The 23,969-nt window shown below is 50.9% G+C and overlaps 1 protein-coding gene across 11 annotated transcripts in view; it reads right to left on the bottom strand.

The window, feature by feature from the left end:
* LOC116755327 (N-acetyllactosaminide alpha-1,3-galactosyltransferase) overlaps window positions 1-23,969 on the bottom strand; it is a 64,690-nt gene that overhangs the window by 19,703 nt on the left and 21,018 nt on the right. For 3 of the 11 annotated variants that reach the window (XM_032634620.1, XM_032634627.1, XM_032634625.1), the window contains exons 2-3: window positions 10,668-10,783; window positions 1,708-1,796 (exon numbers count right to left, since the gene is read on the bottom strand). In XM_032634620.1, coding sequence (XP_032490511.1) covers window positions 1,708-1,787 — 80 coding nt within the window. In that variant the 5' untranslated portion in view covers window positions 1,788-1,796; window positions 10,668-10,783. Of the gene's footprint in view, window positions 1-1,707; window positions 1,797-2,975; window positions 3,140-10,667; window positions 10,857-11,402; window positions 11,481-23,969 lie in introns of those variants that run through there. The other 8 variants (XM_032634626.1, XM_032634623.1, XM_032634618.1 and 5 more) reach the window with 7 other exon arrangements.

Raw genomic sequence — 23,969 nt, 5'->3', positions numbered from 1 at the left:
ATAAGAGACATTCTAATGTTCATCCAGGCCATCATCTTGAACTTGGGAGGCTTCTAAGACACTTCACCATGAAAATATCAGTGGTGCTTCCCTGGTGGCGCAGTGGTTGAGAGTCCGCCTGCCGATGCAGGGAACACGGGGTTCATGCCCCGGTCCGGGAAGATCCCACATGCCGCGGAGCGGCTGGGCCCGTGGGCCATGGCCGCTGAGCCTGCGCGTCCGGAGCCTGTGCTCTGCAACGGGAGAGGCCACAACAGTGAGAGGCCTGCGTACGGCAAAAAAAAAAAAAAAAAAAAAAAAAAAATCAAAAACAATGGTGACGAGACAGCTCTCCTGGCCCAGAATTGGAAGGTGGCCTTTTTTTTAAATTTATTTTATTTTTGGCTGTGTTGGGTCTTCGTTTCTGTGCGAGGGCTTTCTCTAGTTGTGGCGAGCGAGGGCCACTCTTCATCGCGGTGCATGGGCCTCTCACTGTCACGGCCTCTCTTGTCTCAGAGCACAAGCTCCAGACGCACAGGCTCAGGAGTTGTGGCTCACGCGCTTAGTTGTTCCGCGGCATGTGGGATATTCCTAGACCAGGGCCCGAACCCGTGTCCCTGCACTGGCAGGCAGATTCTCAACCACTGTGCCACCAGGGAGGCCCTAAGGTGGCCTTTTTGAAAGAAAGGCTGAGCTGTACCAATGCCTCTTAAGTCAAAACCATCATGCATTTTTGTAGCCACTTGCAGAGACTCCTTTCTGTCAGAGGCCTCTACAGCTGGAATCTCCGAGGCATTGGTAGTTTCCAAAAACACAGAAGCAGCTCAAATATTTGGGGTGAATCCACTGATGAACTTGAAAACTCAGAAATATTTAATTCATCTTGCTTTCCAGGGTTAAAAGAAAGACAAAATACCCCAAAGTTTTGCCAGGCACAAATGAAATCACCAGCAATTCAGAGTGTATTTTGCACCAAAGTCAACAACCTTGAGTTGTTCCTTTAAACTCTGCAAGTATTTTAGGACTGCAAAAATCAGGGTGGATTTCTCATGGAATTCCTGTCTGAAATTTCTTAAGGTAATTTCCATATCTGGTCATATAAATAATTTAATATGACATTTTGGTCTTAATATGACCTTACTGTTTCTGGCTCTAGCCTACCCAGAACCGCAAAGGTATAAAAATCAAGACATTAGGAACATGGCAGAAGGAAGATAATTAATTACTTAGAAGGTGCATGAAGATCTAATGATTTTGGGCTTCCCTGGTGGTGCAGTGGTTAGGAATCCGCCTGCCAATGCAGGGGACATGGGTTCAAGCCCTGGTCGGGGAAGATCCCACATACTGCATAGCAACTAAGTTCACGTGCCACAACTGCTGAAGCCCGCGCGCCTAGAGCCCACGCTCCTCAACAAGAGAAGCCACTGCAATGAGAAGCCCGCGCACCACAACGAAGAGTAGCCCCTGCTCGCCGCAACTAGAGAAAGCCTGTGCACAGCAACGAAGACCCAACGCAGCCAAAAATAAAATAAATAAATCTTTTAAAAAAGGAAAAAAAAAGATCTAATGATTTTAAAGACAGTCTAGGGCTCAGGGATACAGGAAGGATGGAATCCCTTCTTTATGGTGTCAGTTAATCCTAATTTTAATTCAACCTGCTGACTTGGCTGATACCTGGAGATTAGAGGAGACTTTCATTAACATCGCTTTATCATGTTTCATAATTACCTGTTGATATATTCCCAAAACACAACAATTACAGTTGAGACAACCAGCATTGACAGAATCACTTTTCCTTTGACATTCATTATTTTCTCCTGGGAAAAGAAAAGAAGAGGGGGAAAAATAGATTAAATGTTGAGAATGGGATATGGTTTTTAAGAAATGCTTCTACCCATATCCTTTCTAAAAGGAAAAGTTGATGAATATTTAACGAGAGCTAAGGAGCATGTTCTACCTTAAACTGCATAGGCCCGTGATGGCAAATTAGCCAGTTCAATGAATTGACGGGGCTGCTTGGGTTGGGAAGGACACTAAGGCCACTTTGAGGCTCAGAGGGAAAGTACCCTGATTGATCACAAGGTTCACCATGGACGTGGGAGAGTGGGGGGTTGTTTATTTATTTACTTACTTATTTTTATTGTAGTATAGTTGCTTTACAATGATGTGCTAGTTTCTGCTGTACAGCAAAGGGAATCAGTTATATGTGTACATATATCCTCTCTTTTTTGGATTTCCTTCCCATTTAGGTCACCACAGAGCACTGAGTAGAGTTCCCTGTGCTATATAGTAGGTTCTCATTAGTTATCTATTTTATACATAGTAGTGTATATATGTCAATCCCAATCTCCCACTTCATCCCATCCCCCCTTCCCCCCTTGGTAACCATAAGTTTATTCCCTACATCTGTGACTCTATTTCTGCTTTGCAAATAAGTTCATCTGTACCATTTTTCTAGAGTGAGGGTCTAGCTAATGTTTCCCATGGACACCAGCTGCCTCTGACTCAGATCGCCCCACCTCTTGGCATGTGATTTTGGGGAACCATCCATTCCTGAGCTCTGCTGCCCTTGATATACTGCCTGTATGCCCGTCCTCAGAGGGGAAAACTCCCTGGTCCTTTACAATCTAGACTCAACTACTTCCCAGCCAGCTTTTCTTCTCCACGCCCACACAATCGACACACAGTAGGTATATAACTATTTCTTGACTGCCGCATGAAATTGTGATTGAAGGGGGAAGGGGTGATGGGTATGGAATAATGGTTTGGGAAGTACCTCAATTTGGGTAGTCGGGGAAGCCCTCACTGGGGAGGTGATTTTAAAGCTTCCCACGGGATGAAGATAGGATGGAAAAGGATGAAAAGTGCCATGAGAAAGGGTGAGAATATTTCGGAAACAGCATCTATACCAGGCTGACCGAGAAAAAGCTTCTTGTGTTTGGAATAAAACAAAAGCAAAAAACCTGGACAAGAAGAAAATAGCGAAGTTGTCCCACCTGAGCGGCTGGAACGAGGGCGGGGTGGTGGTAGGAGGCAGTCAGAGGGTGGGCAGGGGCAGTCAGAGCCTGGAAAGGCATGGAAAGTGGGTGGGGACCCACCAAAACATCTGAAGCTGAAGAATCACTTCATCCAACTTCGTTCAGAGAGACCCATCTGGGCGCTGGGTATGCAGAACGGATAAAAAGACAAGGGCAGACTATTTTAATGGTCACAAAGAGGAGGTGGCCTGCCTCAAAGGGTGGCTTCATTCAAAATATACTTTGGAGACAGAACTGATAGGATTTGGCTGGTAATTTAGTCATCAGGGATGAGGGAAGAAACAAGGTTTCTGCTTAAGCAGGTGGGCTGTAGCATTCCTACAACCCATTCCTCAAATGGGTTGGAGGAGGAACAGGCTTGAAGGATAATGACCACGAATTGCCTTTTGGATGTGTGTATTTCGAGGAGTGTGTGAACACCTGAATGGAGACGAGTAGGCAAGTGGACTTCCGAGCCTGAAGTTCATGGGAGAGATGTGGGCGGGCTGTGCAGTTGGAGGAGCTGTCCACGGACCCAGGACAGTATTTAACGTGAAGGGAATGAATTCGATTACCAAGGAGAGAATGTAGAGAGAAAAAAAGGAAGGAGGGCCCTGGGCTGAAGCTTGAAGATGCCGACACTTAGAGGTAGGATAGAGGAGGGGGCGAGAAGGAGAGGACCAGGAGGTGGAGAAAACACAAGAGTGGACACGTGGGAGCCAATGTCATCGCCTTGGTGAAGCCACTTCCCACCTCCACCCCTGACCACCAGCGAAGCCCCCTTTCTCTCCTCCAGCTCCCTCATCACTTTATTTACGTTGCTGTACACATCACCTTGGGAGGCGGCTCATGTGGTAACGTCCACATTTTGGCTCTGTCTCCCCTAATGATTCGTTTGAGCTTCCTGAGGGCCGAAAGGATGTCTTCTTCTTCTTCTTCTTTTTTTTTTTTTGGCCACACCACGTGGCATGTGGGATCTTAGTTCCCTGACCAGAGATGGAACCCATGTCCCCTGCACTGGAAGCATGGAATCTTAAACACTGGACTACCAGGCAAGTCCCAGGGAGGATGTCTTCTTATTCAACCCTGAATCCCCAGTGCCCCACAGACAGCAGACGGGGCTGTCAATAAATGTCTGGTGAGCGCATGAGATAAAATGAGAATGGCACTGAGATGTGTCCTTTCAGGGGACAGGTTATTCTCCAATTCTTTTCAAAGAGCGTTCTGAGATGATTCCCGGCTTGGATCTCACATGCTCCATCACCTTTATTATTAAATGCAGTTAAAGAAGAAAAGGTATGGGATCAGCCATGACACTCTATTCCTTTTTTTTTTGCGGTACGCGGGCCTCTCACCACTGTGGCCCCTCCCACTGCGGAGCACAGGCTCCAGACGCGCAAGCTCAGCGGCCATGGCTCACGGGCCCAGCCGCTCTGCGGCATGTGGGATCTTCCAGGACCAGGGCACGAACCCATGTCCCCTGCATCGGCAGGCGGACTCTCAACCACTGTGCCACCAGGGAAGCCCTCTATTCCTTCTTGCTTAGAAGGTGTGTTCTGTTTGGAAATGGAAAAGCCAGGGCTGAACTCAAGGTCATAACTCAACCTCCAGCTTTCAGATACAGCTGTGATCGGTGGTGTTCCAGAGACCGTGAGAAGATGAGCCTTCTGGGCCACAGGGAAACCTCGGTCTCAAGCTTCTTCCCTGTGAATACCTCGTGAGCTGGCACAGACAGCCCGGGGCCCACAGCAAAGTTACAAAATGCAGAGGGCTGCATGCAACTCGGCCCCGCTGCTGGAAGAAGCCACTTGATTTCTATGTCAACAGCATTAGCACTGAGTGCAAGGAAAGGCCTGGGTGTGGAAGCAAACAGATCTGGATTGAGACTGTGGCCATCTCTCTCTGCCACTGTCTTCACCCCCAGAGAAGTGTGGCTGGTGATAGAACACAGGAGCTTGGGAATGAGGCGGGGATTTGAGACACATGAAAATGGGTAACTCCGAACATGTAAGCATCTTTTCAGACCCTCACCCAACTCCAAGCTCTGAGAACCAAAAGCCTGTTTATAATTCAATTGGCATCCAGGCCCCAACTGACATGAGGCTATTTATAAACTTTATCCCACTTAGTGAGAGTGTTTAAATGTTTCTTTGCATAAATATTGATGTACTTTGTTACGTGCTTGCTGCTGCATTGGGTACATTACATAATATGGTAAACACTCGGCATCTAAAAAATTCTGAATTCCGACACATCTGGCCCTAGGGATTCAGAGAAGGGATGGTGGACCTGTAATGGATCACGTTTAGGTGGGTTTCCTCGTCTCTAAAATGGGGTTAAAAATGGTGATGACTGTAAGAGTTGGCATCCATAAAACATTTAGCATTGTGCCTGGCACCATATAAATGCTCAAAAAATGCTAGTTCAGGCTTCCCTGGTGGCACAGTGGTTGAGAGTCCGCCTCCCGATGCAGGGGACACGGGTTCGTGCTCTGGTCCGGGAGGATCCCACATGCCGCTGAGCGGCTGGGCCCGTGAGCCATGGCCGTTGAGCCTGCACGTCCGGAGCCTGTTCTCCGCAACGGGAGAGGCCACAACAGTGAGAGGCCCGCGTACCGCAAAAAAAAAAAAAAAAAAAAAGCTAGTTCTTCTAGTGGTATCCATAAAACAGGCGGTTGGGAGGATCCAATGAAGACAGCACAGTGCCTGGTAGTTAGCAAGAGCTCAAAGCGTATTTGAGAGAAAAGAATAAGGGTTTTGGAATAAGAACATGTTAGACAATAAAGTGCAAACTGATGCAAATTCGGGACTCTAAAGGTTTATCCAGCTGTTCTGTGCTGCAGCCTGATTAAGAGCCCCTTGGCAATGCCAGGCGACTTTGATTTTCTTTGATCAAGCCCAGGCCATCCGAAGCTTTATCAACCCCACCTGCTGAGGATCAAACGCAAATTTTCTCCTGGTGTAAGAAACATTAAATAGAGAAACGCACAAGCTCTCGTGGTAGAGAACACTGACGCTTACATCAGGGAGAGCCTGATATAAAATCAGACACACCCCCTAATCCCCTCTCCAAATGCAGCTGTTTGATTTTTTAATTTCAGAAATTAGCCTCAGAGGCAACTCTTGAAGCCCATTTCTTTCTGGACTCTATAAATGACTTGAATCTGCTTACTTTTTGCTGTGGCCAGGCATCACTCTTGTTGGAAACTTACAGTTGAAAGCTGTGCAAATGAGCCGATCTCACATCCTTTAGCAAAGCACTGGAAATGGGTGTATACACGCTTACTGGAATCTGGAACCCCAGTGTCTGGGGACAGAAGGGTTGGCAGGGTGGCCAGCGGGTCTTTTAAAACATTTTAATTTTTCTCTCTGGATAAAATGAGGCATTTGGCAGCCAATGCAGCCTAAAAGCCCTTCGCTGATGTGTTTGTCTCTCAGAATTTTCAAAACTGTGTCATTCTGAAGATTCGTGGTTGACTCTCTTACCCACCAAGTAGGAAAGTTGGGGTTACTTCCAAATATCCCATTTAAGGGGTTGAGCACAGAATTAGGACCTACAGAGTACTAGCACCCTGCCTTATATGGGAGAGTGTAACTAGCTGAGTCACCTGGACCCCACCCCTCAGAGGATCATGTGAGCCCAGCCAGGCGCAGTTCCACCTGAGCCCTCCCAGCATCCCCCAGGCCCTCTTGTCATGGTGTTTGCGATTTCCCTCCGAATCCATCCCACCACCGGCACGGGCTGCTCCTGGGCCACTCCCAGAACTCAGTCCCTGCAACGGTTTCCACAGGAAACCGTCCCCACTCCTGGAACAGGTGCACACTGTGCTAAAAGCCTGGGTGCATCTCGCAAGGCAGGGCCACACTGTAAGCCCGTCGTTCCTCCGAGTGTCCTCGCCCCCTCCCCCCGCCTCCTCTCCCACTCCTGTTTGCCTGGAGTGTCAGACGTTTCCATGTGGCCCATAAATTAATTCTTCCACACAGAATGATACACACACCCACGACTTCAGAGAATCTCCTAGCTTCACCCCAACTGATCTAAGTCAAGGTATTCCTTCCAGATAGAATTCCTCTCTGAAAGGAATTCTCGTGGCCCTTGTTTTCTCCATCCCATGTCGGGAAAAGGTGAGCATCTCAGCTGAATCACAGCACTCAGAAGCCCTGGAAAAGCCATTATCTTGGGAGAGAATGGGAACAGCAGCGGCAGAGGAAACCAAACCTTCCTGCAGGCTGAAGAATCTTCCTCTCTCCCCGGGATTCTTCCCCCTGCCCCTGGAACCCACAAGTGCTGCAAACGAAACAAAGCAGCTGAGGGGGTGGGGAGAGGGCTCAGGAGCTGACTGGGTATTAGTCACCCTGCACAAAACCCCGCTAAGCCCGTGCAGCCCTGTAGGCACAACCCGGGGCAAGTTCTCTGGCTCTGAGCCTCTATTTACATAGACAAAATGGAGCTTCCAACACCCTCCTCTAGGGTTCTTGAAGGGACAAAAGGAGACATGTTTGCACAGCACATTGTGACCGGTGGTCAGTAAATGCTCCACCGATGGCAGTGGAAACAAGGGTGATGCTTTCTCAGGGGAGAGATTCAGAAATGCGTGGCTCTGAGGGCAGAGCTGTGGTTCCCTCTGAGAGGAGACTTGGCCCTCCAGGGCGGCACCACACAGAAGAGTCAAGGGAGAGCCCTCCACGCCACGCTGTGACTGCTGTGACAGTCAGCTCGGCTCCCCACCGCCCCCAGCTCGGGGTCCCGCCGCGCGTGGCCTTTGCCCCCGTGGCTCACCATGGGCAGGGAAGGAAGCGGCGGCTCAAACGTCACGCCAGCTCCCACACAGAGCGGCTTTGGGAACCAGGGTCACGGGTTCCTCTGGCCTCAGTCTCCCCAGCCTTGAAACAAGTCCTGTGGACTTAACTTTCCATGACAGGCTTTCCTGATTGACCTAGGACCTGGATGAGAAATCAGCCACAGGGCTGGAAGTCTCATTTTATGAGGACAAGTTCACTCAGCCACATGGAGCTCGTCTTGCTGCAATGGCCCACAGATTCCTGGAAGTGATGATCAAGAGAGAGGACGGCCAACCAACTCATGTTGAGCCCACAGGCCAGCTGATCCAGAAGCTTATGAAACCTCTGAGTCAGGATCCCCGGCAAGACTGGGCCTGCTCTCCCACCGGGGTGGAGAGTGGGAAAAGCCCAAAAGCTGCCCCGAGGCGAGGCACTGCTCCTGCCTGGGGGAATCACTCCAGCCTGGGTGCCTGTCCCAGGGCTGCAGGTGAGGCCTGAATACTGACCCCACTCCCTGCAGACCTACCTGGGTCCCAGTAACAGCCTGCCCCAGCTAGGCCTTGCTGAGCTCCCAGGAGCCCCCCACTTTGATCCACAAGAGACGGAGCTGAACTAGCTGCTACTCTGCTCCCTGCTCAGGGGTCCCAGTGATCCAGACCTCACAGCCACCTGGTACCCACACCCCCCTCCCGCCATCCAGGATCGAAGAGCTGAGTTCTTCAGAGATCTGGCTGGAGCCACCTGAGCAGGGAAGTGCCAAAAGATTCACGGCCGTGGCATCACCGATAACAAGTTGTAAAGCTGAAAGAAACTTCTAAACTCGCAGTTATAAAAAGCAACCACTGACTAACCATGCTAGAGGCAAAACTGATTTGTCTTTGTCTCTATTAAAAATGATACTACAAAATCAGCAAAGAGGCAGTCCAGGAGTATGCAGCCAAAATGTGACAGGTGCATCAGACAGCTGAGTGATACTGATCATTTTTCTATTACTTTCACATTTTATTAGGATGTTTTCTGGATTTTGTCCTATGTAGAGTATTTGTCAATTTTTGTTATTTGTTGGGATGTCTCCTCACATTCTAAATAGTTTTCCATAACCATCCACGGATTCAACTAACCACGGATCGAAAATGTTAAAAAACAAAAAATTCCAGAAAGTTCCAAAAAGCAAAACTTGAATTTGCTGCGTACATGCAACAATCTACAAAGCGTTTACATCATACTCGGTATTGTAAGTGATCTCCAGGTGACTTAAAGTGAACAGGAGGATGTGTGTAGGTTATATGCAAATACTATGCCATTTATGTAAGGGACGTGAGCATCTTCAGAGTTTGGTATCTGTGAGATCCTGGAACCAATCCCCTGTGGATACCGAGGGGCGACTGCATTCACTTCCACACTAATATTATACTTGCAACTCTGCATTCTTTTTCTCAAAGCGGACCCTGAAAATTGAATAAGCTTCTGGCCCTGCAACACTTGGATGCCCCCCAAATGAACCAGGCCAGGCCCCAGGCTAAATGCTTTACCAGTAATCTCTCAGGTAAGCCTCACAACGACCGTGTGAAAGCATTCTAGTATCATGCTCATTTTACAGATATGAAAAGGGAGGCTCGGAAAGGTTAAGTGACTTGCCCAGTGCCATACAGCATGAAGTGGTGGAGCCAGGATTCAGGTCCAGAGAGTTGGCCTCTAGCGCCCCCCCTTTTAACTCTTTTGTTCTCAGTAAACATGCAGGCTTATCCATGGACTAACCACCCATGTCTCTTTGCAACATCCTCTCATTTTGCCTTTCATGATTACCACTTAGCAATTGGCCCAAAGCCAGCTAATCACAGGCTAGACTCACTGAGGGGCTAGCTTCTCCTTGGACCAGCTCGTGAGCATTGGCTCAACTCCTCTGCCATTTCCAGGTGCCTCTTGTGTGCCTGGTGTGGGAGCCTTCCGCACTCACTCCATCCTGTTCATCCCTCATCCTGGTCAGCGCAGCGGCTTTTAGCTGAGGAAACTGAGCTTTAGCAAAGGCTGAGATCACTGGGCTCACCCACAAGGTGGGTGGTGTGTTTGAAAAGCAGACCCTCTGCCTCCCAGGCCCAGCTCTTGGCAGGGGGTGGGTGCTGAGGGTGAGGAGGGAGAATGCTGCTTTATCCTAAAACCTCTCTAAATTGGTGGGCATTACGGGGAAATGCTCCCTGTTGGGAGAAACATGTTATAATTCGTGGGGAAAAAAAAGTGCATGGAGGGCTGTTTCCAGTTATGTTTCTCATTACAAGGGTCAAAGTAAACACAGACGGAGGAAAACAAGAGACAAGCTTCAAACTAAATATACAACTAGCCGTCGCTCCAGCCGTCACAGACGGACAACCTGTTCTCGGAGGGACGTCTTGTCGTGCCCTTTCTTGAATCCCCTTCAGGAAATCTGAAGCCTGGATCCAGCCAGCTTTTCCTTGCTGCCTGACCCAGAAATCAGTGTGTAAGAGTTTTTCCAAGAGAAAGAAGGGGAGGTAAATGAAGGGTCGGCGCTGCCCTGAGAGGGCTCTGCATCCACCCGCAACGCAGGTCCTGGCCCCAAGACTCGCCCTCCTGCCCCTGCAATGGCACTTTTGAGTCCTGCACAGAAAACCCCAGGCTGCAGCCACGCCCTGTGAGGTCCTGCCAGGGGCAGCAAACTAACAGGGACTGGACCAGCATCCCACCAGCACCCACTTCTTGATCCGACGCCGGGGAGAGGAGGACTCTGTCTTCTTCTAGAACTACCGAGGGGACCAGCAAGCAGTTAGGGGGAGAGCGGGGTTCCTCCCCCAGGGGCATGCACGCCGCAGCCGGCTCACAAAACCCCCAGTGACCCCGACAAGGCAGAGGTAAATCATTTCAACATGTCACATACCTCATCGTCTGCTTCTCTCCCCCCAGAGTAAAAGGCAAAACAACAAAGTTCTATTGAGCTCCGTTCTGCAGAAGGAGGCCGGGCTGGGAGGAAAGGAAGGTGCTCCGTTCCAACTCCTGTCAAAAGAATAAACAGCTGTTTCAGGAAGAGGGGGGCAGACGGATCCCGCAGCAGCAGTCAGGGCTTTGTTCCTTGCTGGCCCTGGGAAGCGGGCCGTTTATCAGGCCTGTTGACTCAGAGCTGCATGCCAAGGGCAGAGACGTTCCTCTCTGGGCCCGGGAACGGCCCGGCCTCCCTCACCAAGCGAAACTACAGGTCCAAACTAGGGCTGGTGTTGGAGGAGGGAAGGCCACCACCCTTGGGAGAGACGTACAGGCCACCTGCGTCACCCGCTCCTGGGCGAAAATGAGAACCGTTCTGAACCCAAACAACCCCAAGTGACAGCTACCAGGAACAGCTGATGGAGAGTTAAAAAGGAAGGGAAAAAAAATGGAGAGGGGTGCTTGAAGGAGAGAGTCCTCAAGACTCCTGTTGAACTGCCACCTAAACGTTCCTCTACATCGAGCCTCTCTTCCACATCCTTTAGGCTTCAGAAGTTGTTTTGTTTGAGCGCTATTTTTATGGAATGTTCTGAGATCGCCCGCATTGCAAGCCCGAGCTATAAGAACTTTAAAAGGTCACTGAGGCCCAACCCCGCTCTTTGGCTGAATAATGCTTAACCCTTCCCACACCCACCTCCAGCTCCCAAAATAGAACTTCCCAGCTGGAAGGGACCTCACAGCGGTGGATTTTCAAATGTTGAAACAGCGAAAGCTTTAAAAAAAAAACACACATGAAGTCATTCTCAGAACCCCTATGTGAAACAGAGGACACAGGGAGCTGTGGTTGATGCAGGGAAATGAAGCTTAAAGCCCCCCTACCCATCTCTCCCAAGTGGCCCTGGACACCTCCTTGGGAGTACAGACTGGAAACCCCAGACAGACCAAGGAGATGGGACCAAAACCAGATGGAAAGGGGCCAAGGACTGCCCCCCAGCCTCCAAGGGATGCCTAATCCAGCCTCTTCCTCTTGGTCTCCAGAGCTTTCACGGCCCCCTCCTCTGGGGGCATGAGCTCATCGACCACAGTCTTCAGGGTCTGGAAGTACTGCTTAACTACTGACTTAAATCCTTCCTGCCGGCATCTACTACAGCTAACCCAGCCGCACCTTACAACCCAGTTATTCCACCCAGGTCTATACCTCAAAGAAAGTACACATAAGCTCACCCAGAGACACGGACTGGAACATTCACAGTGCACCAAAAACTGGCAACGACCCCAAGGCGCACCGTCAGACAGGTCGGGTGTGATCGAGCGTGGGAGTCCACGTACATCAGCGAGAAGTAACAAGCTACAGCCACTGACATCAGCAGGATGCATCTCACACACACTTCTTTCTCACTGAGCCAAAGAAGGCCTGGGTGACTCCATTCATTGAGCGTTCAGAAATAGGCAAAACCAACCTGTGGTGCTAGAAGTCAGAGAGGGGGGTGGTAGAGACTGGGAAGGGGCCCCTGGGAGTTCCATGTTGTTTCTTGAGCCAGGTAGTGGTTACACAGGTGTGTCTACTTTGTGAAAATTCATCACAAATGTCCCTTCTCTGTGTGTATGTTAAGAGCAAAAGTGAACAGAAACCCTCCTGCTGGAAACTGCATTCTCTGGGGCATTCTGTCTTTCCCTGACTCTGGTTCTCAGGACACAGGGTCACGGATAGACCTTGCTTTTTTCCTTCTCTTGGGGTGGACCTCCCAATACCGAGCACCACGGAGCACCTCACTATGGGCTCAGGGAAGGTCTGTTGCATTAAATGATCCAGGCATCTGTACTGTGGTCAACAGGGAAGGGAAAGATGACAGCATTTGGAGGCTAAGGAGCTGCGCTAAGATAAACTGGTCCTTTCTACAAGCAAGCAGTGATCACATGGGTCTTCCGTTTTATAGTTTACAAAGCAGCCTCTCGCCTTTATCTCAGTGAGTCCTCAGGCTCACCCACCCAGGGGTCAGGGAAGGGAGGGAGGCTCTGAGAGCCTCTGCGACTTTGACTTTGCTCGAGGTCGCCAGCTGGTGGGTCTCATGCCGCCCTTCCTCCTGAGCTGCCCCCGGGGGACACTCTACAGGTTAGTGGAATCAGAAGCTCCAGGTTGGTTAACCACAGCTCGACAGAGCATGCAAACCTGGAAGGCAGAAAATTCAACTTCCAGAGGATCCAACATGAAATTCCTCCTTCCCTGAAGCAGACTCTCAAAACAAGGGAGCACATACTTGTGGTCGGGTTTTTCATTGAGAGGCGGGGAACTGGAGCAAGGGAGCCTCAGGCCATGTTGCTCTGATCAAAGGAGGCCAGAGGCTGGCATCCCGCCGGGCTGACTAATCTCATCACTCCATGGTCACCAAGGTCCCTTCCAGCCCTAACAGTCCACGGGCCTGTCAGACGACAGCCAGCATTCAGGGCCTGTCTGTCTGCCACACGCCGACTTAGAGGATCACACAGCCTCAGAGCTGCAGCCAAGGGAGCTACAGCCAAGGTGTGGAGATGCCCTGGCTTCACATCCCAGACCCCTTCCGGCTGGGAATCACGAAGGATCAGACCCCCACCCTGCTCACCTCTGTGGAAGTGTGAGGATTAAGTGTTCTCGGCAAAGAATGCTACAGACACGAAAGTTTCAGGCTGTCACTGTTTGTTGAATCCTGAATGTGTTCAGGGCAGTTATAAAAGACATTCTCTTTGTGTGTGTGTGTGTGTGTGTGTGTGTGGTACGCGGGCCTCTCACTGTTGTGGCCTCTCCCGTTGTGGAGCACAGGCTCCGGACGCGCAGGCTCAGCGGCCACGGCTCACGGGCCCCGTCGCTCCGCGGCATGTGGGATCTTCCCGGACCGGGGCACGAACCCGCGTCCCCTGCATCGGCAGGCAGACTCCCAACCACTGCGCCACCAGGGAAGCCCTATAAGAGACATTCTTGCTGATGCTCGTGAGTGCTGGAGCGATTTGGTTGGTCTCCCCTTCCCTGTGTTGGGGATAATCTTAATCCCCACCTCTCAGGGTGGGCCAGGAGCTTCGAGCATATGGTGGTCCTGAATTTGGACTCTGGGCCCAGGCTGCCTGGATTTGAGTCCTGGCTCTGCCCCGTATGCTGTGCAATCCTGGGCAACTTACTTAACTTCTCTGTGTCTCTGTTTCTACAGCTATAAAATGGGGATAATAGTACTTGTATGGTAGCTGGCACATGGTAGGGGTATAGAGATACATATTACCCATTATTGCAAGAATTAAGGAGATACTCCTTGAAAAGTGCTTGAGGTTCTCAATCACTGATAATCTCTAATGTTCAATTAATCCAAGGTTGCCGTTCCCTTGATTTTACATTGGTGTATGAAATAAAAATTTTGATCATGTTTTCCTCCAGGTTGGGGAAACGTGGGGAAGGAGAGGTTCCGGCCAATGTTTCCATTACCATTAAGTACTGCCACACACCTGTGAGCATCAGAGCTGAAATGATCTTGGTGAAAGCCCATGTAGTAAATAACTGCACCCAGGAGAGTTTGCACCTCTAAGTCTATTTCCTTGAGAAGAGCTGGAAACATGAAATCATGATGACTCTTTCCAAGCAACACACAGCAAACCTTCTTGAGATGTGCCTCCATGCCACCTAACTCCAGGACAGACTCCACCAAACCCATGCTGGAGCGCTCCCCCTGCTTCCATAAGCTTCCATCCTGAGCCTCAGCCACACCCCTTGTACCAGGAAGTCCCTCCCTGGGGCTAACCTTAGTTCTTCATGCTGTAGGTCAGACTCTTTCTAGAGAAGGAAGATGCTGGCTTTGTTGACAGCTTGGAAGGTACGAGGAGCTCCCACCGAGGGGCAAGGACTGGGTTCTGAGGACAGCCTGGGCTTGAGCCCCCAATACAGGTGGCTGGATTTCCCCAACCGAGGAGTCTCCCCTCCCCCTCTACCCTCCCTTGGTTCCTCTCACCGCTTCCTCAGGCTGGTGGCCCCAAATGGAGGTGAAAAAGAGGCACCTGGTTGTTCTTATCACAATCGGGTGGTGGGTGCCAGGGGGTGCCCTCGACTCTCCTAGAAATTCTCACCCTTCCCTGAATGGAGAGAGGCTTGAAGCCAGTAGGCCAGTGCCCTGCCCCAGAGCAGAACTACTTCCTGAACAGGTGAGAAGCTCAGTGTCCCTCAAGGTCACAATCGTGCCCTGTTTAGAGCCCACTGCTGTCTACAACGACCCGTATACTTTTACACAACCCTAGGAGGGTAACTAGGGTGAAGAGTACAGTCCCAAGTTATAAGGAAGGGAACTGAGGATAAAGAACGAACCTTACAGAAGTGTATGGTCTGAGTCATTAACCCTGGAATGGAAGACAAGTTTAGGGTTTTTCCATGATCCTATCCCACCTTAACCTCTTATACCCCCGATGGTGGTGAAGCCAGACCAAACTGGGGATGCTAACGGATGTAGAAGAAGGCAGGGGCTGTGAACCAGATGGCCACTGGAACCCAAGAGCTATTGGGGGGCGGGGGGTGCTTGTCTTCCGTCTTGGTCACTTCCGGGTTTTCCCAGTACCTGGAACAGTACCTGGCACCTGTTAGATGCTCAGTAGATATATGTTGAATGAATGCTGAGTGAAAGCCAGGAGCCAGGTGGGCAGCAGAATTGTGTGAATCTGACCAGGTATAATGCAATAGGGAGTGATGGGGTCTGTGGTAAACTGGGGAACTTCTGCCCAAATCAGAGCGAAATCAGATTTTCAAAAGAGAGAAAAAAAAAGTGGGAATTCCCGGTGGTCCAGTGGTTAGAACTCTGCGCTTCCACTACAGGGGGCCCATGTTCGATCCCTGGTCGGGGAACTAAGATCCCGCAAGCTGCCCGGTGCGGCCAAAAAAAAAATAATAATAATAATAAGAGAAAAATAACTGCACCTAAACAGCACTTCTCTGATTATGGAATGTGATATATTGGCCACAGATGACTCCTTTTTTAAGGGAAATCATTTTGTACCAGAAACTAAAGTACTATTTGAACCCCTGCTCCATTATCACCAGCCTGTGTGATGCAGCCATGTCCAGTTTCCTTCTCTGTGCCTCTGTTTTCTCATCTGTGGAGTGGACGGTCCCTCCCAATTCCACTCTGCCCTGCCTGAGCCTGAATCTGGGGGTACACCTGTGAATCGGGCTCTTATAGAAATCTGACCGGGGGAATCTCAGAAGCCTTCATGGAGGAGGTGATGTGACTGGACCTTTTCAGGTGGGCTTCTCCTGCCTCCCAGCGACCTGGCATGTCTGTCTGCACAGGCCTTCACCCCTCTCTTCCTTCTCACTAAAGACAGGCTGGCAAGCAGCACCCCCCTTCAGGATTTGTAAATCCTCTTCTGCTCAGGCCCGGTCCCCCCCAGGAGGTCCTGTGGGGTCATCTTATGAACGAACCGGCTTTGGCTTTTGGAGGCAGGGGCCAGGATGCCACAGAACTTCCAGGCCACTCAGGAGCCCTTCTGAACCCTCCCAAAGGAGGCCCCAAACACACCGGTGAAAGAAAAGAGGAAATGGGGCACAATTCTGGCCGCAAAACAGAGAAACTCAGCCAAGCAGAGAGAGGGGAAACCAGCTTTTTGAGAAAGGGGACTCCGAGTCTGGCAGAGCCACAGAGAACTTTCTCCCAACCTGGCTCACTGCAAGGCCGGGGTGAGGACTCACACAACCGTGAAGATAAGGATAGGCAGGCCTGCCCCACTCAGCCCAGCCCAGCCCAGGCCCAGAAGCATTTCTTTCCAAAGAGCCTGTGGAAGAGGATGGATTGCAGTGAAGAAAATGTTTTAAAAATTGAAGTCAAGACCAATAATACAACCAGATAAAAGAAAGCCCGAGAAAGTGCTTTCTAAATCCAATGACCTGCTTCCACAGGCCATGTGGCTCCAGGCACATCCTTTTCCCCATCTGGGCCTTACACCCCATGTGGGCGCTAACCAAAGCTGAAGCAGCACTTTCTCAGGATCCCTATGGCTCTTTGGAGGGGACCCACGTGGGCTCGGTGGCTGTGAAGAGCCTGTTCTCACTTGCTCTGCAAACCTGGCTGAATCTGCAGCCTTCAGAGCTCAACGTCACCTCCTCTGAGATCTGCTTCCCGGCTGGAGCTGATTCTCTCCCCCAAATTCCCACTGCCCTTGCACAGCCTACTTGGAGCACAGGTTGCTGTGCAAGTGTCCACCTCACCCTCCACGTGCAAACTCTCAAGGGCAGCAGGGAGCTCTGCTTTAACTCAAGGTCCCTGGTGGTCCTCATACAGGGTCCAGTACAGAGGCGGTCCTGAGGATCGGTGGATGGATGGACAGATGGATGGTATATTGGCTTGCTAGGGCTTCCGTAAGAAAGTACCACAAACTGGGTGGCTTAACACAACAGAAGTTTATTCTCTCACAATTCTGGAGGCCAGAAGTCCAAAGTCAAGGTGTTGGCAGAGCTGGTTCCCTCTGAAGGTCATGAGAGAGAACCCAACATGCCTCTCTCCTAGCTTCTGGTGGTTGCCAGCAACCCTTGGCGTGTTCCTTGTGACAGCATAACCCAACGCTCTACAGCACCACACAGTGTTCTCCGTGTGTGTGTCTGTGTCGAAGTTTCCCTCTTCTTAGAAGGACACCAGTCACTGGATTGGAGCCCACCCAAATCCAGTGTGACCTCATCTTAGCTTGAGTCATCTGCAAAGAATCTATTTCCAAAAGAAACTCATATTCATAGGCACTGGGAGTTAGGACTTGAACACATCTTTTTTGTAGACACAATTCTACCCACTAGAGACAGTTATCCAAATAGCTATTGGTTGGGAGCCTGTAAACACTCGCAGAACCACCTGCATACAATTACAGAGCTGAAAGCAAAAGGTTGGAGGCAGGTGGGGACGTGGAGGTGGTCTTGAGAGAGAGGAAAGTGGATGGAATCCTTAGAGCATCTCTATTTGATCAGGATTATAGGAAGAAGAGAAATGCCTCCCTGAGACAGGCTGTGTGGGATGCCCAGTAGAGATGCTGCAGGTCAGCCAATATTCAGCTCTGGGCAACATAGAGATGTGAGTGGATAAGATCACCCTAGGAGGGGAAAGATGTGAAAGAAGAGGGGGCCCCCGGGGGCAGCTGGCATCAAAACCCCATGGAAGCTTGGAGCCGGGTACCAGATTGCAGTGCGTCGAGGAAAGAACCTCAGGCGAGGAAGTGACGTCAGTGAGTGCAAGGACCTCTTGCCAGCAACTTGCCTTGGGAAGGGTTGGAGAGAGGGTCGAGTTAGAGAAGCCATGGAGAAAAAGGGAAATACTCCTGAGTACACTGCTGACGATGGGAAACCCCTGATGAGACAGAGCCATGGAGAGGAGAGGAGGGTCTGAAGGATCAGAGGAGGGAAAGGACAGGTGCTGAAGAGCATCCCTTCAGGGAGGATGGAGGTGGGGATGCCACCAAGACAGGCAGAAGGTGCTTCCCCTTGTGCAAAAAGTGAGGAGACAGGGGACTTCCCTGGTGGCGCAGTGGTGGAGAGTCCGCCTGCCGATGCAGGGGACACGGGTTCGTGCCCCGGTGCGGGAAGATCCCACATGCCGCGGAGCGGCTGGGCCCGTGAGCCATGGCTGCTGAGCCTGCGCGTCCGGAGCCTGTGCTCCACAACGGGAGAGGCCACAACAGTGAGAGGCCCGCGTACCGCAAAAAAAAAAAAAAAAAGAATGCTGGGATTAGCCGCCTCTGAATTCTCAGACACTCCTCCTCCGGCTGCCTCTGGCCTCACTTGCCCCCGGAAGAGGGAAGGCTGTGGAGGGAGGGTCGTGTTCCGGGGGCAAGGGTGCTGCTGCCTGAGAGTCCCAAGGAGTGGGATTGCCAGGCAAACGAGGGGTGGCGACAGACAGAGGTCCTGTCCCCCGCTGGGCCTCCAACTCTGAGCTACTCCCTGCGTGTGCCTCGCTGTTCCCCACCCCCCTCCCCAATCAGATGAAAAGGTGGGGCTGGTGTCTCGGACTCTGCATCGCATGCCAGCTCTGGGGGCTCACGGCACCCCTCATGCCCAGCCACACGCTCTCAGCGAATAACCCCCCCAGAGGAGCAGTTGGTGCGTTCAGAGCATGTGATGAGGCTCCAGAAACCAGAGTCAGAGGGGAGATCACAGCCTTTGGGTGGAGGGAGGGCACTCTGGGGAGGGAGCCGGTGGCCCGAGCCAACAGCCATGCTGAATCCAAAGCTCTACCTGGTTCCCATCAGAACAGCTGAGCAGTCACGGTCTAAAGAAGACTCCTTCCCCCTCAGCCAAGATGGGAGGCCCTGGAACCAGCAAGGGGCCGTTTCATGTGGGAAGAAGTGAAAGTTTTCAGGGACCTCTGCCTGTTTCCTGTTCTCCCTCCTAGAAGGAGATCCCCCCCCTCTCAAGGGGCCAGCTCCCAGTCGCAGCCTGTTGACCCCGTTTGCTCCCCTGGCTGGCCGACAGCACAGTTTCCAGGGGACATGAACAGTGACATAAACAAGTCACTCTCATCCAGAGTTCAAGTCCCTCAGGCCTTTACGCCAGTGGCAATGTCAGCTCTCCTCTCCCGGTGTCCTGCTAGCCCAGCCTCCCTCCTAAAGGTGGCCACACCATTTACAGCATCCATGCCGGACAGCCTCTGCCTGAAGCCTTCCAGTGAGGGGGAACTCACCACCCACCCGAGTAGTCTGGTTCATCTCTGGACTTTTCTGATTGTAAGACACATCTTTTCAGTGTGGAACTGAGCTCTGCTTCCCAGAATGTTATTATTAATAATAAGGACTGCCTTTCATTTACATACACCATCTCATTTAATCCTTTCTACAATCACTAATGAGCCCTCCATTCACCAGACAGGGAATCTGAGGCTCAGAGGTTGAGTAACACAGACCAGCAGATAGCAGAACCAACAGCTCCTCAGAGATAGGGCCCCTGACTCTTTCCTCTCCAAGCAAAACATCACCTTCCCTGGCACACTTCAGGAAAGCCGTGCCCACACGCATTTATTCCCTCAGTAAACACTTGGAGGACATTTACTCAGTCCTGGGACTGCTGGGACTGGGGTGCGCACAGAATGAATCACATCCACTGCCTGCACTTGTCAAGCCCAAGTCTGGTGAGAGAGACATGTATGCCCACAAATGCCAAGTGCTCTCTGTGGACCTCAGCTACTGCCATTTTGTGTTAACCAGGCTGGTGCTGGCACAGAGCCAGGGCTGCATAGGTGTCCCCTGGTGGAAGTCACTGCTCCTCTCTACCCCTCGTCTTGTTCTTCTGTTCTGTTTTACCATCCTCCTGTTTTTGACATCTGGGCTTTGCCTTTTCACAGCAACCCTTCCTGGTGTGGGTAGTTTCTCAGAGCCTGTAAAATCAAGGTGCTTTCCGTAGGACACTTCTGATTTATGCTTGTCGTGGATCAGTTTTCAGGTCAATGTTTTAGTGCCCCCTTTCACTCTCAGAGGTGTGTAGGTCTGGGGGATAAATCATAGGGTCACTCTATGTAAAAACTGTTCAATAAAATAAAGAGGGCTCAACGAAGTCCCCTCAGACCCTCTAGGATGCAGAGCTTGTGTTTACTACCAACCGGTGCCTCAGGGTACCGGCTTCATCAGCCAGACTCTTTTCTGAGGCCCCTTGTGGTACAAGAGGTGGTACAAGCCCAGTCCCTCCAGACGCATCTCCGCCCCCACCCCCACCTTGTCCCCCTTAGCGCCTGCGGCTGAGATCATCTCAGCTCACCCTGCTTCCCCTGTGTAAGCTAGGAGGTATTAAGAGTCTAAGAATTTACTGAAAAATCCTGAGGTTGTTTCTGTCTCGGGCTTCTTTTTTTTCCCCTCCACTAGATTTTTTTCTTGTAACAAGTTGAGCGTGAAAGGCCTTCCAAGAAATAATCTCTAATGATGACGTTCTAGGAACCTAAAGAGGGAAGCTAAAAAAACAACAACAACAGCTACAAAACCAAAAAACAACCTCTTAATGGCGATGACTTTTTCTCTGCCCGTTCTTGGGATGAGCCAGTCCTGAGTTCAAATTCCAGCCCCGCTCCCTACTTTCTTGCTGTGTGGCCCTGGAAATGTCACTTCACATTCTGAGCCTTGGTTTACTCATCTGTAAAACAGGGATAATAATTCCTTACTCCTTGAGTTGTTGAAAGGATGAACGATAACATCTGTAAAGTCCCTGGTACCTCACAGGCACTTAGGAAAAGGCAACTTGTATTATTATCACTGGTTCCTAAGAGACAAGCACTGTCCCTACCTCATCATAGCAGCAGGAGGCCGTACAGCATAGAGGTTAGAGCCTGCACTTGAGTGAGCCCGGCCTGGGCATTGACTAAGTGTGTGGCCTTGGGTGAGTCACTTGACCTCCTGGGACTTGATTTCTCTCCTCTGTAACATGAGAATAGCAATGTCTCTCTTAGACCATCTTAAATGAGGTAGTGCACATCAATAGATGGTAGCTACTCAATTCCTAGTGATGATTATTCCAGAACTCTGCACCTCACAGGCTCCAGCACCACCTGCTCTGTGTCAAACGACGACTTGTCCTCACATCCTAAAAACAACCAGCTCTTCCTTTGCACGGGGCGTTCAGGAGGCCTCCTGCTTGCTGGAGCCTCTGACACAGCCCGTGAGGCAGGATGGGTCCCTGCATACAGAGGGAGTCTGGTGACTTGCCCAAGGTGGGAAGCTCGGTTTGGGTAGAGACCAGAATTTCTTCAACCTCCTCCCGTCCCAAAGGAAGTCTGCAAATCACTGATTCAGAGTTGAAGGGAATGATGTGTTCGTTTGTTCATTCATTCATTAAGCAAATATCTATTTAATGTCAACATTGGCACCTACCAAGTGCTAGGCACTGTCCAGGCTGCCAGGTCGACAAGGATTAGCCAATACGGCCTCCCTCTCACGGAGCTCAGTGTAGTGGGAAGTGGAGCCCAGAATCCAACTCTCATGCCACCACATACATCCTGCAACCGAGGTGAGTGTCCTGGGACAGCAATGAGTCACCCCCTTACTCCAGGCTCCACGGACTTCTGGCGGACTCAGAGAGCAATCTCACCTGCCTCTTCGCCCATGTGGCTACAGGAACACCCCCGCCACCCAGGGTCACTCTCCTTTCAGGCCTGGCCTCCGTCTTCTGAGCAGCTTCATTTTAAAGATGAGAAAACCGAGGCACCAAGGCAGGGAAATAACTTATCCAGGGCCACTCAGCAATGAAGTGAGGAGGCTGGGGCTAGTACCCAGGTGTCTGGCATCTCTCCAGGACGAGGACAAGAAGCCTCTTAACTACAGCATAAGAAAGCAAGAACTCAGGGAAGGGGCTGAGGGCTGCAGTCGGAAGTCTTCTCCCAGAGTTTCCTTATTCATGCCCAAGAAAACCCCAAAAGCCTCTGCCAGGGAGGGCCGTGTCTCTGTCCTTCCCTCCCCCTTCTACCCTCACTGCCCTTGAATGATTTTGGATGCCACGATGGGACACAGAAATGCAACTGGGAAAAGGTGAGCATCGTGTGTGGGCTGGAGACAAGTGAGGCATCCGATTCAGAAAGAACATCCCTCTCATAAACATCAAATAGCTCAGAAATGGAGGGAGAACGCCTAAATATGTGCCACGCTTACAAAACGTCACATGGGTCTGTGACGAAGAATGTGGCTTGCGAACCCCAGTTCAACACCATTGCCTCTGCCTTCCCTGTGCGTTTAGCACCTGGAGCTCCCAGCAGGTATCACCCGCCCTCGTCAGGGCTGCTGCCTTCTTCACCGAGCTTCTGCTTTTCATTCCCCCAGAGAGGCTGGCAGCTGCATGCGCCTTTCTGTTCTGCTTAGCACTTGGGGCTGAGAAGTGCCTTTAGGGTTTTTTCTCTCTGGGTGTGGTTTCCTAGCACTCACAAAGGAGGGCCTACAGCCCACTCTGTCTGTGCTACGTGCCTGGTTATCTCAGCTTGCAGAGTTGACCTAGCACACAAAAAAGGAGTGGCCCACCTGGGGTATTCGTTAATGCTGTTCTACTAAATAGTCCCTGCTCTCCACCTTCATGGTAGGCTTTCATTTCCTGGTCCCCTTGTGGTTGAGTAGGGCCATGTGACTAGTCCGATCAATAAGATGTGAGATGGCCCAAGCATTTAATTGCCAGGGGAAGACCCTCTAGGGCTCTCTTTCTCAGTGCCATGAAGTACATTCAAGGAGGTAACTGCTCCATCAGCCTGATTCCTTGAATGAGGAACACAGCCCCAAGCTGACCCAAGATGCCCATATTAACTAGAGTAAGAAATAATAAACCTTTAGGGAATTCCCTGGCGGTCCTGTGGTTAGAACTCTGTGCTCTCACTGCTGAGGGCCCAGGTTCAATCTCTGGTTGGGGAACTAAGATCCCACAAGCTGGGAGGCACAGCCAAAAAAAAAAGACAAACCACCTTTATGGGTTTGGCCCCTAAGATTCAAGGGTTGTTTGTTACTGCAGCATACCATACTCCATCCTGACTAATACACTGCCCACCTCACACAGAATACGATATTCTCTAGATATTAATCTGCCCTCTTCCCTATAAAAATCTTTACCCTCCTCTTCAATGAGAGCCTTGCATAAACAAAGGAAAATGAAGTGGAGGCAAGAGCATCTCTCCAGTGTCCTGTAGAAATTTTTTCCTCCTTAGGTTTCAAAGATGGCTGAAGATTCAGCTACGTTTGAAAGGAATGAGAAGGAAGTTCAGCGTGTTATCTTCTGCAGCTTCCCTTTCCTATGAGATAGGAAGCTAGGTCACTCATGAGAACGTCTTGCAGGCTTGCAACGTGACAGCCACCCAGGTTAGGAGCAGATGCCTTGGGCACTGGGAGAGGACACTGACCAGGAATGAGGACACAGGGTGCCAAGCAGCTCTGCAACCCTGCTGGGGCTGTAACCGAGCCAGCCACACCAGCCCAAGGACAGTGGTAGGGATGGCAACTGGCTGGATTCCTCCCCAGTTAGGGACTGCCTGGCCGGGGTAGGCGGCAGTGAGGGTGGCTAGAAAGACAAGGAGGGGATGTGGTTCAAGGCAATGAAGGATGTGTGCTTTAACTGGCTGATCACGGGAGGGAAGGAGGTGGCGCTCACAGCATCCCTGTAGATTCTACTGGTATTCCCATTTTACAGGGAGGGTGACCAAGGCTCAGAAAGATGGTATCTCTTGCTCAAGCTAAGGATCAGAGCCAGAACTCATCCAAGTCTGGCTGACACAAAAGCTTAGTCACCACCCAGTGTTCTTTCAGCCGGAAGACATTTCACTCCCTCTGAGCT

This window comes from Phocoena sinus, chromosome 6 (genome assembly GCF_008692025.1).
Source record: "Phocoena sinus isolate mPhoSin1 chromosome 6, mPhoSin1.pri, whole genome shotgun sequence".
NCBI lineage: Eukaryota > Metazoa > Chordata > Mammalia > Artiodactyla > Phocoenidae > Phocoena > Phocoena sinus.
The sequence above is the reverse complement of the archived record's forward strand: the minus strand, read 5'-3'. Positions and strand labels throughout refer to the sequence as shown.